This window comes from Genypterus blacodes, unplaced genomic scaffold (genome assembly GCF_046128005.1).
Source record: "Genypterus blacodes isolate CSIRO-AG114 ecotype Tasmania unplaced genomic scaffold, CSIRO-AGI_Gbla_v1 ptg000156l_1, whole genome shotgun sequence".
Taxonomy (NCBI): Eukaryota; Metazoa; Chordata; class Actinopteri; order Ophidiiformes; family Ophidiidae; genus Genypterus; species Genypterus blacodes.
In genome coordinates, this window is record NW_027466957.1 from 1,164,560 (window position 1) to 1,177,759 (window position 13,200).

The window sequence follows — 13,200 nt, forward strand, 5'->3', positions numbered from 1 at the left end:
GTACATACTGCCCTCTAGTGGTGGCCGTGAGGAAGTGATCAACCACGGCACATTCTGTCTGCATGAATCCATCAGTTTGAGGATTTCTCCTTCATCTATCATGTGTAAATAGATTACGTTTTTAGTTTCGAGTCCATTTCTTATTTGTAATAATATTTATGTCTGACAGATCCCCCCCCCCCCAAAAAAAAACAAGTTTTAAAGCACCAATTGATGCTGCAGCTCCCTTTAAACTCACTTAACAGGAGTTGAAAGTATCAGAGTGTTCATGAATGAAGAGAAGATGACACCACAGAGCTTTTCACCTCAAACTTTATTTAAATGTCATACAAATCTCAAACAATATTTTCATTTTTACATAAGAACACATGTGATGCGAATCTCAAACCAAAAAGGAAATAACTTAACCCTTAAGTCTTCTGCAGTGGCAAAAACTACCAAATTACACGAGACTGTAAACAGCTTGTAAAAGTGAGAGAACCTGAGACCTTTGTGCTCACAGAGTCAAACTCAACCACCCAGCCGTCAACAAAGCTGCTCTCCTGCTTTTCTTTCCAATTCCAAACCAAACATTTGATGTGAATAACACCGCTTGATGGCCAATCAATCACATATGTGAACGACACTTTCAAGACTTTGCAAAATAAAAGCAAATTCCTGAATGAGTTAATTGTACAGTCCATATATACATTATACCGCTTTAATACTCCATTTGATTTCTTAAGATTGACAGCTTTATGGATTTCAGGCACAACTGAGGCAGTTAATGACGTCACCACCTCCAAAAGACTAAAGAATATCATAAATCTGTTTTGCATGTAAGCCTGGGCTTGTGAATATCAAACATAGTAAAGAAACCCCACATCCCCAAAAAAACATGTTCTCTCCCCACCGCGGGGTCGTAGGTCAGCGTCCCGACCGCCACATCTCCATAAATACAAAACAGCGACGCCCCCAGGAAGACGGGGGCCTCCCGGTTTCTCCGCTCAAACTCAAAAACTAAATCTCTCTAGTTGAAAGGCAACTAGGTACTGGGCGGGGCTCGGCTGACGACGTCGTCGCTACAGCAGCTTCACAACAATAACAGTGTCTCGAGCGCGGCGTGAGGTAGACCACTGCAACATTACACAGTGCGACGTGTTACTGTGGTCTGCATGTAAACCACTGGGCCCAAGACAGAGCGTCCCCCACCCTTCAGTGCTTTGGGAGGGGGGACGACAATACAAATAGGAACAACAGAGTAGTGCTTCGTCGCTGCCTGTGCGACGACGGCAACCCGGCGGGGCGCCAACTTCTCACACAACTGTACACGTTTCTCTTTACTTAATATACAATAAACCCACTGAAAGCTTTCCACTAAGAAGACGTCGACGTCGTCCCACATACAAACTCCTCTGTTAAGTTATAGACTTTATATATATTTATTTATTTACTGGAAGATTTGCGTGGCTGAAATGTGGACTGAGTGTCTTTTGAAAAAATAGAAAAAAAACGAGAAGGAAATCACAGTGCACCCCCGCGGACGTTCAGAGAGAGAGAGAGAGACGGGTTTTCAGCTTTGAAAAAAAGAAATTAGAGAAGCTTCGGCACGTTTCTGTCCCTCTTATTTAATCTACACATTCAACTCATTCTCCTGTCAGGCTCTCCAAAACTAAAAAAACAACTAAAGAAAGGTAGCAGCACCGCTCAAATCCGGAGAAGGAACAAAAAATTATCTTGTGCTTTTTTTTTTTTAAATACGACGGGATTCATCTAAAGGCAGGTAGCACCGCCAGGAACGTTTAGAGGATTCTGGTTAGCGTTTCAAAACTAAAAAAAAAGGCATTTGTGCTCTCACACACACACACACACACTTCACCGTGCCTTTACCTGGGCGGCATTTTTAGGTATTTTTGTCAGTGGTTCCATAGCGCTGGCTGGGGAAGAAGCCTGAGGGGTCTCTCCTCTGCAGGCTGGGCAGAGTGGGTAAGTGTTGGTACAGCACCGCTCTGCCTCCTAAGAAGAGATCTGTTGTCATGTTTACATCTACAGACTTCCCAAGAATCCCATCCCGTCTACAACCAGATGACCCGCACACTGCTGCCGGTCATTCCCCTGAACCCGCTGGCCTTAATACGTACCTGCTCTGGGGTTCACCAGCCCCCCGTGACCGGGGGCCGGCGGCGGCGCGCTGTGGTAGAAAGAGGCCAGGTCGCCGGGCGTGTACGAGTGGAGGAAGTTCATCATGCTCCACTTAGAGTCCAGACCTCCTCCCATAGCCAGAGTCGGAGCTTTCACGGAGCACAGTGCGTCGGAGGCTGCGGTCGGCCCTTGCGGCGGCACGGCCACGCCTCTACCTGAGATGTAGAGCCTGGTGGGTCCCTCGCCCGCTGACACCCGGAAGCCCGCTTTCTCGTCGGCCTCCCTACCCGCCGCTCCAGAGTATTTCATTTTCTTGCTGGAGGGCTCGCCCAGCTCCATCTTGGGGAGGCTCCCGAACCGGCTGGTCAGGGGCAGCCTGGAAGCGTCCGAGTGCCAGATGATCCTGGCCGGGAAGCTCCCGTCGCCCATCCCCGCCGGGCCCGGCCGCTCCATTAGATACTGGCCGCCCATGTTGGCTTTCTTCATGAGCTCGGCGTACCTGGGGGACTCCTGGCTGACGTGCGGGTCGGCGCTCAGCCTGTAGCGCTGCGTCTCCTGCATGACCTCACGCGGGGACATGTGGACGGGGGGCGGCTTGGGAGCGCGGGGCCGGGTGCAGGGTGGAGCCTTGTCTTGCGACTTGGGGGGCAGAGGGGTGGGGGACTTGGTGCGGCGGGGGTGGCTCCTGTAGATCACGGGGAGCGGGTCCACGTCCTTCCCGTCGAGGGCGGGGGGGCAGCCGGTGAAGCGCCTGGGCTTGGACCCGCTTACCGAGCCGTTCCTTTTGACGCTGTCCGTCTTGTCTTTGTGAGTCAGCTTCTTGTGCATGATCAGAACCTCAGGGTAGATGGTTTTAAATGAACACAGAGAGCAGGCCGTTGGAGTTAATGTGTGTTTAGGTGCGGCACTGACGGGGACAGACAGAGACACTTTTAAGGACAGGTTTAACGGCCCCTCAGAGTTCTCCTCCTTCACATCCTGCCGTTCCATCTTCAGGTTGACGGGTGCGGGGCATTTTAGGAGAGCGTCGTCAGTCTGGGGAGGCTCGCTGATGAATTTCTCGGGCTTGGCGTTGATCTGAACAAGTGGTTTGATGTGCTTGCTGCTATCAAACTTGTCCTCCGGCTTGGCGCTGATGTGCGGGACGCCCGCCGGCACCCACAGTTTGGACCGACTGGGGGCGGGTTTCTCAGTGTTACTTCTGCGTTCTTCGTGGTCGGGAGACGGCGCGGCGGGTCTGCTGGGGATCTCCACATACGGTTTTCCCTTGTGGCGGCGATCCACGTGATATTTCAGCGACGTCTTCTGTGCGGCGGCGTACTCGCAGTACGGACACTTGAATGGCTTCTCACCTGAAACAAAACAAACACAGGCAAAGTTTAGCTCCAGTTTGAAGTTTACGAAGACGTGGAGAACTTCTGTGTTATAAATAAGTTATCCAGTGAGACGGTGTGTGGAACGTACCCGTGTGCGTCCTCAGGTGGATTCTGAGGTAATAGGTGGATCGGAATGATTTGCCGCAGTAAGTGCACTCTTTGGATCGGAGTTTCGATCGCTCAAGACCGTCTTCACCTTTGGAAAAGAATAAGAACAGAAAAAGGGTTCAGAACAATGACAGTGAAGTGACATCATCCCATTTCAGAATGGTTTTGTGTGCTCTGGTTTATCAGCGGTGGGAGCAGCTGTTCACTGAGGGTTATTTACATGAAGGTACAGAGTACACACTAAACACACAAACACACATTTCCCAAACGGCAATTCAGAGAGAGAGAGAGAGAGAGAGAGAGAGAGAGAGAGAGAGAGAGAGAGAGAGAGAGAGAGAGAGAGAGAGAGAGAGAGAGAGAGAGAGAGAGAGAGAGAGAGAGAGAGAGAGAGAGAGAGAGAGAGAGAGGGAGAGAGAGAGAGAGGGGGAGAGAGAGAGAGGGGAGAGAGAGAGAGAGTAAGTGAGACAGCGTCCCCTGTTTACCTGAACCCTGGTTTTCTGTCAGCGTTGCGTCATCCAGGCCTTCCTCAGAACCTTCCTCCGCTTGGTCCACTGGGCTTCCTCTGGATAACCTCCCGTCTGCAGAAGGTGTTGGGCTTTCCTCGCCTCCCTTGTCCCGCTTGTGGACGCGGGAGTGAAGGACTAACTGGTGGTACGTCCTGAAGGTTCTGCCGCAGTCCTCACAGGTGGTGGGCCTGTCCTTGTCCTTGTGCAGTAGAGACCTCTCCTCTGGCTCTGGGGTTTCTGCTGCAGACCGAGGATCTCTCCCCAGAACCCCCGACGGGGTCTTGTCCCCTTGGCCCTCGGACCAAATATTACTCAGCTCTTCTTTGTCGGAGCTGCCGTCTTCATTGTCTGTGCTGGCTTCCTGGCCGACGTCTTTCGTGTTATTGGGACCGGCTGCGAGCTTGCCCTTTGTAGCGAGCTGCCAGGACTGATATGTGATGAACGGGTCCAGCTGGGCGATCCACTTAGATGACCGCTCGGGTTCCAAACTACTCTTTGTTGAACGAGGTATTAGATTCATACCTTGAAGAAATGTTAGTTGATTTACGGGAGATTTGGCTGTGGAATCTTTGTTGTCCTTGTATTTATCTTTACTAGGCTCCACCTCTCGATTATGTCCTTTACTGTGTTCTGCCAAACTGGCATGGTCGGGGAAGAAAAACCCACAAACCATACACATTTTGTAGTCGGTGACCACGGGCTCAGAAGCAGGCTCCTGGGCGATGCCATTGATGGTGACAGGCATCTCCAGGTCAGGCGGGGCCTTGTTCTTGCCGCCTTGTTTGGTTGTGTGCATCTTCATGTGGTTCTTGAGGAACCACGGCTCTCTAAAGCGCCGTCCACAGACGTTGCAGCAGTACGTGAAGTAATCTTTGTGCTTCCTCAGGTGGTTCTCCAGCTCGGTGGCATCCTGAGACACCTGACCACAAACAATGCAGCTGTGAACCTCCTCCTCCTTCACGGCGGGGGCGCTGCCCGGTTTGGGCCGGGCCCTTTCTCCCGGGATCCGAAATTCTGCCTCCACACGAAGCACGGCTGGTTCAAACAAAGTGGTGGGGTGTTGCGTTAACACATGCGGTCCTAGTTCCTCCTGGTGATTAAATGTCTGCTCACAGAACATACAAGATAGCGGTGCACTTCCTCCAGATTGCAACACAGTCTTTTCCGAGTATGCGGTGTGCGGCGTCATGCTGGAGCCCGGCCCCGGGGTGCTCGCACTGTTATCAATCAGAATGTCTTGGCCGGGTCCATCTGGACTCTCCACAGACGGTAGCAGAGGGTGAGTTGGCATCGTCCCCTGAAGGTGGAGTAACAACGCTTTTACACACTGTGCAGCTTACTGGGAGCCTGTGAACAAGAAGGAGAACAGTCTTAGAGTCTCATTGTCACATTGTGAGCAGCGAGGCTACTGCCTGGCATTGTAATCAACTCTTGTTTCAGAAACACCAGTGCACACACACACACACAAATGCCTTCCCTTACACTGAAACAGGAAATGTATCTTTTTAGCAATCAACACTCACAGACTTACTCATTTCCTCTAAATGCAGATCCTTTATACATCATATAAAGCTATGTTTGACTCCTCATGCTGATTTTGTGGCTTCATTACATTTTTTATTATGTATACATCGATTAAGTGCGGCATCAACTAAAGACGGTCGTGTTTAAATTCAGAATAGTTAGTTAGAGTATTGTTTTTTTGCCATCATAACCTGTTTGTCTTGAATTGATTTGTCAGCAGACAAAATAATCACTTCAAGTTAAGAGTGAACAATTGTATGAAACGAACACTTATACTGTATATACATCAATAAGTTGAACTTTTTTTTTGGTTTCTAGCTATGTTTTGGACTCCTAACTAAAGTCAGGTTCTAAGCGAGATATCAGCTGCCTTTCTTATTTTCTCCCTGATTGCATCCATTTTGAGATTTGAATGTTATCATTTCCACATATCTGACTTGACTTTTGGGCAAACAGTTCTCAGGTGCCACAGACGTCACACTGATCTATAATCCCGGGCTGCTTAGGTGACTCATTATGAGCTCGCAATACATTTTCCAGTTCTTTAAAGGTTTTTTTTCCATCTTTATTTAATGAGAAGTGAGGCTAACTTTACTTTTTATTTTGTTTTGTTGAACAGAAGTAGGAGCTCTTCTGATAACAAGCTGCCTACATAAGGAAGATAGAGAATAAGAGATTTGGAGAAACAAATATCATTCATTTAATTTGATTTCCTGAAGAGTTGAGTAACTGGACCAACAAGTCCAACCATAGACTGAAAGCTCAAAGTAATGCTATGCCTGAGACAACTGACAAACACACACTAGTATGCTCCAAATGTTCAATCAACACTGAGGCATTATGGTGAACTTAACTATAAAGTAATTTAAGTTGAAGTTCCACGACGAATAAACCAATTTGACTCAAAAAAAATACAACGAATTTCGACTTCACCAATAGATCATTTTTGGTTGTTGACTAGTTTAAGAGCATGTTAAAGTTCATTCAGGTGTTTATGGGCAATGTGGACAAAGGAACACACTCTTTTAGGGAAAGGATGCAGTTACGCCACCTTGTTATTCAAGCAGGAATGAGCGATAACTGATAAGCTATAAACATTCAATCACTCGAGGGGGGAGTAACAGTGAACGCACCAAAGTCCATTTAACGGATTGACTATTACATTTTCATACGCGTATAATAAATACAGCAAACAATGTGGATCAATAACGCTTCGACTTGTGTATCAATGTATTGGGTAAAGCTCCAGTTCGCGTTATCGTCAATATCTGGCGAACAGTTGCCATCAACTCAACGGCAAAAAAAAGCACACACTGGGGCTGCTGCACCTTGAAGGCAGCACGTTATTAACTTTACCTTGTGCACAAAACGCTGCAGCAAACTCGCTCACTTTCCAAAACTTACCCGCACAAGTAGCGTTAGCGCAAACTTTCGCCAAGTCGCTTTTTACGTTTAACCTCCCAAGTTGAGGAGTCGCTGCCATTGTAACGTGAACATTAGCCTAGCCGACTCCCCTCTGTTGTCTCGACTTCGACCAAACTGTAGAAACTCACCAACAATACCTACCAATTGAGAGTTTCCGGATTAATAACGACACTGATACTGGCAAAGCGACAGAGCGCAGTGAGTTCAAGTGTCTGCCCGTGTCGCTTTCTTCTTCATTGAGCAGGCTTCTTCTCTTGACGGTGGGACACCTTCACCTATTCGGCTGTTTGTGTGTGATTCATATTTGTTCTATTCGTTTGTGAGTCCTCCTCACTATGCAGCTGTTGAATCCCGGCGCGCGCTCCCACACACACACTCAAGGGGGAAGAAGATGGGGCGCGTGCACAACCACCCCCCAAAACCCCCATAGGCTGGTCACGTGATCATGAATAACTTAAAAGGATTAGTCCTCATGACCTCAACGTCCACGGGCACAAATACATATAAAGCGTGGCTACTATTTGTTTGTTTGTTTGTTGTATTTATAACATTTGAACCGGGTTCTAAAACTTCTAGTAGTAGTTTAAACGTGAACGCCAATGTGGATAATTATCAAATATCTTATCACAACCAGTGTGTTTGTTGTTAACATTCCCCAGGTTACCCTTCCATCGGGTTACAGTGGGTTAACTCTATTGTATTGCCTATGCCACTTTGTTAAATATGTATCTGAAACTCTTATTTTATGTGGAAACTATTTTTTCAGAATAAAGCCTGTCAATAAGAGGCATTAATTGCGTCACGTAATCACTGGTACGGGAGACATAACGTATTGCATCGTACCTTCCTAAAGTGTAAGTAGATCTTCCACACGTCCACGTTATGCATGAGCCACCATGTGAGGATGGGGGAGGGGGAACTCCAACTTTTCACAGCTACATGAGGGTTTGCAGAAGCAGGTTGTGTAAAGAAAACGTCCTTTCTTCCTATTGCAAGACACAGGCTTCTCTAAAATAGGTACATGGCCGAAAGTGTTTTTCTGTATCTGCATTATATATATATAGATATATGTGTGTGTATTTGATATTTTACTATAAATATGAATAACTAACTAACTAAATAAATACATACATACAAACATACATACATACATACATACATACATACATACATACATACATACATACATACATACATACATACATACACCAGACATTTATGGTAGATTATTCATAAAGCCATGCATAGATTGTCATTGAATATGCAATACATTACCCAGGGGTGAGTTCTCAATATTGTTTCTGAGTGCCAGCATAGACAAAAAAAGAGGAAGGGCAATTTTGAACAAAAGCTTTAAGTTCTGCTGCAGCCATTAAACCCTCCCCTTTTATGCATGGCTGCCATACTGTCTTGTCTAAATGCTAAACATGGTATTGGTATTCTGATAAAATCTTTCTTTGTTGTCACCCAACTGGTCTGACTATTGCAGAGTTCCCTTAGTACAGAAGTAGATCTGCAGGTTTTACCTGTAGAGTTAATCAACATCGATTACTGCTCCAATGTCAGATGTGTCCAGAATAACATTAAAAAAGCATTCGTCACTACAACAATCATCTTTCCTCCTCCACATGGCAAAAACATTGTTGAGGGGTCGCTCATTTTGCATTGAGTGCCTTTCATTTAATTTACATTTTTGTTTTTGTGTTTTATTTGCATTACCAAACTAGAAGTGGGATACATAAATAGAACCACTCTAGCACGTCAGTTATTAATGACATCATCAATAAAACGTCCCAGGACATTAGGCGTTAATGATGTCAAAATCATAAATGACATCATTCATGATGTCATATGCAGCATTTTTTCAAAAACATGCAGCATAAAATGTGCATTATAGTAGTGGGACGTTGCCACATGACCACATAATTTCCCTAGCAACTTGCACGTTTAATCTTATTCAATTTAGTTAATTTATTTAATTTTGTGCGTTTTTTAATTTATTTTAATATGTTTGCATAGGTGTTGTCTTATATGTTTTATATGTTGATCGCACCAATAACCAGAAAAAATTCCTTTTAAGTGTAAACTTAATTGGCAATAAAAGCTTAGAAAAGTTCACCTCTGTAAGGTTTACGGGATGATACGGAGTATGACATCATGTCAATTGTGACGACATAAGGAATAAATTATGTCACAATTGGGCAGGTCAAGGCAGATGGCCTCGGTTTCTTCTGCTTAGAGGGGACTGTTTCCATGCTGTTGTTGCCAAGTGCTTGCTCGTGGGGGAATGCAGGGTCTCTTGAGATAACATCGTTGTGATATGGAGTTAAATGAATGAAGTTGAATTGAATTGAATAAAGTATTGGGAATATGGCATCATGAATCCCAAACTGAATAACGAACAGAATGACCTATGTGAGGCTCTGTTATCGGGCAGTGAATGCATCAACAAAGGACAGAATCACAAGGAAGTGAATTCTGAACTCATCTGGAGGCTACAGAAAGGCCTTTACTTTGAAGGTAATGGCAGCTAAGATCAGGGCAGATCGTGGCAGTGTGCTGCATGTTGGCAGCACAGGCTTGGCTGCTCAGAACCTTGAGGATGGTGGGACTGCTCATTCTTCTTTGCTCATTTCTTCTTAGAAATCTCTGTGCCATCAAAGCTGAGTCCTCGATGGCTAAAATGATCAAAGACAAGGGATTCCATCCCAGATTGATCATCTGGGAATGAATCTTCAGTGTCTGCCGCTCTAATGTGTGTGGGGAGAACTCTGATGGACCTGATGGAGTATAACAAAGGCAAAGTTGTATTGCTTGGTGGAGACCCCAGGCAGACACTCCCAGCTGTTAAGTGTCGCCCCTTTATCCTCTCATGCAGAAACCCAAGATAAAGGTGAACAAGAGGACTGACAAGACTGAAAAGCAGTTATCCTGCTCTCTCCTTGATAAGGGTGAAGGTACAATTAGACACCTGGAGAGTGAAATTCAGGTTCAGATTCCTCCAAAGTACTTGGCGAAGGATCTGAGACTCCAGACCTCCAAAAGGGATGTGGTGACAAAAAGAATCTTCTCAAAGGCACTGTATACACCTCTATGAACAAGGACATAACAACATGTGCTTGGCTGTGTTTCCCAGAAACGTTAACGTCTATTTTTCAGCTGACTCAGTTCTGCAAGACAATCGCAAGGGTGCACTGCCAGTTGAGTCCCTGATCTCATTGACACCCAGTGGAATACCTGACCATACAATGAGAATCATAGTAGGAGCTCCAGTCATGCTGGAAGGAAACCTGCAAGCAGGTCCAACTTGGCATTTCCCTTCCTCAGCCTGTGTTTGCTCTTGGCCAGCTCTACACAGCCCTTCTCCAGGGGAAAGACAGCCAGAAAGTATTCAGTGGAGGTGATGAGGAGCACATAACAGACCACATTAGTAGCTCCTATAATTCTATGTGCATGCCAAAAGAGGAGTGCACCGTTCATAACCTTAGTACTTTAACAACAGGACCAATGCAAGTGATATGTGGTAAAGAACAGTCTATGATGACTCATAATATTAATCTCAAGATATAAAATAGTTCACATACATGTCCTCTGCTTGCCTTCATAACAAGAAATCCTATCTGTTCACATTAGCAACCACTTTCATGTGATCCCTGAATTATAACATTTGTATTCCTGTCTTAGTTTGATTCAGTTTTTGGTATTCTTGCCTCACCCTGAGATCCTGTTACACAAACAAGTCGAGAATGTTAATCAAAAGCACCACATGTGACACATAGAGGCCTCCCACTCATTTCCTATTGTTCTGTGACCACAAAGGCTCAGTGAAAGGCTATCAATCTGCAGCAGCAGTATGACGTCTCAGAATGATCAAATGGCCCAGGGATGCTCCATAAAGAGCCCTCTATCTGGAGATGATATGACTTTGCTCAGATGATTAACTACACAAATATGTCTGTAACTGCATGGAAATGTGATATATGATTCAATGAGAATTATTTTAGTTAGGTTCATTTGTATCCGTCCTCATCAGGATTTGACAGCAACAAGTGGGCAAACATTGTTGTTTACTTTTAATTGATTTAATTATCCTCGCCGTATTGTTTGTAAAAGCGATGTATGTTCCAAAATGCCAACAACTAATTGTTTTCATTGTTTATTTGAGTAAAAAATTCTTCCTTCTATTAAATATTCCACTTGAAACAGTTAAATGATGACAAATACGTCAGTTTTTAAAAATGTAATGCTTGAATGAATGATGCATTGCACACACCCCTGATAAGCTTTGGATCAACGGATGGGAAAAGCCTGTGGCGGCTTGTTTTTGTCTTGACGTGTCAGGAGCAGCTGACTGCTTTGTTCCTATCCAGATTCACAGGCTGGCTTCTTTCATAATCATGCTGTCACTCCCGAAATCCATTGATAATATATAATCTGTTTCTCACCCACAGCCTGTAATGTTTATTCAACACGTCCTGCTCGCTTGATCACCGCAGACGTTTTATCAGTAAAACAATACAATCCTTATGGTGAACATTTCTGGATACGTTGGCCTTTGTTTTGTCCCCACCACATTCTTTGGTCCATAACTAAACTGGTATAAAATGTTTCAAATTTGAACATTTTAAGCTGAAATAAAGGGTTTAGGGTTATTGACATTTTTAATGTAATGATTTGTGATAATAAAAATATTTTTAAAGAACACCCAATATAGACAAATGAGGAAAAACATATAAAAGAGAATAATAAAATGCATAGCTGGAGACATATTGGGCATCAGAGGACCAAGATCTTTTTTTGTTATTATGCTTCATTTGCAATTACAAGATAAAAAATCACCCAAATATGATCTAGCGTTGTTGATTTGAATAGTTTTGAAACAACTTCAATCATTTCCTTTGTCAAACCAGACACCTTTAGTCTCACTGGCAGGATGGAGCATTCATCTGAAAGGACTGTTGCTCTTCTTATAATGCATGACAAAAACACTCCTTGGTCCTGCAACACTAAAGATCACTTTGGAGCATCTGCATCAGAATGCCTCCCCATCACACAGACAAGCACGCACACAAACACGCACACACCCACTCACCCACCCACACACACACACACACACACACACACACACACACACACACACACACGCACACACACACGCACGCACACAAACACACACACACACACACACACACACACACACACACACACACACACACACACACACACACACACACACACACAATCTCGCTCAGCCTGCATGACCTCCTGATTCACCCTCCACTGCAGTGACTGAGTCTGTCCTGCAGAGGACGGATCACCACCATTAACTTGCCATCAGGTGACCCAGGAAATAGCCGTTACTGTGTCCTCCCACTGGGTGCAGGAATCATTTCACCTCAGCGTTTTCCCAGCAGACCCGTTACTCCCGAGCAGGGCCGTGATGCACATTAGTGCTGACAGCAGACCTCCTGTCAGGCCTCCCTGCTTACTGGTCCCATTTCTTCCTCCCCCTCTGAGCTCCAAGCATTCACACAGTCACATGCATTGTCCTGGGATGAACTGCAGCAGCAATATAGTGGCAAAGCAGATCTCATACAGGCAGACTGAACTCTTTATATTATGGAGCCATATCCTTTTTAATATGCCATCAAGGTCACAAAATGGCCACTTGACAAACCCCCATGAAATGTGATTGCTTTCATTTACAATACATGATAAACCTCCTGTTAAATATATTTCTGAATACAAGCTGACATTCTTTGCACATTACAGCCATGTGCAGCTGCTTTCGGCTTTGACTGAGCTATTACTTCATGTAAGACAGCAGACTACAATATATAAAAAGCTTTGCAAATTATAGAACCATAACAATTCTAGTGTTAAGTTGGACATCTTGAGTAATTTTACAAGTGCAGAATACAAATTAAAGAGGCTCAACATTGTTTTTTACTTTCACTGTTTCAATGCTGCCTCATGCAGGATGTAGTTTTTTCTTTCCCTTTCTCCTTCACCGCAGGCAAAATCCTCTCATTGCATCTTAATTTGAAGCAGTGCTCACGGGGGAAGAACATACAATGGATCAAATGTTTTATACCATGCAGGCTAGTTTTCCTTCGCTGCCACGGCAATTACTTTGAAGC

The 13,200-nt window shown here is 44.9% G+C and overlaps 1 protein-coding gene across 1 annotated transcript; it reads right to left on the bottom strand.

Annotated features, from left to right (window-relative positions):
- Positions 1–309: 309 nt before the first annotated feature.
- Positions 310–5,402, bottom strand: znf217 (zinc finger protein 217). The gene is made up of 4 exons (XM_076167026.1): positions 4,088–5,402; positions 3,586–3,693; positions 2,121–3,473; positions 310–1,995 (listed from the first exon to the last, which is right to left on the bottom strand). The coding sequence occupies exons 1-4, from the start codon at positions 5,400–5,402 to the stop codon at positions 1,883–1,885; spliced, it is 2,889 nt and encodes a 962-aa protein (XP_076023141.1). The 3' UTR covers positions 310–1,882.
- Between the last annotated feature and the right edge of the window lie 7,798 nt (positions 5,403–13,200).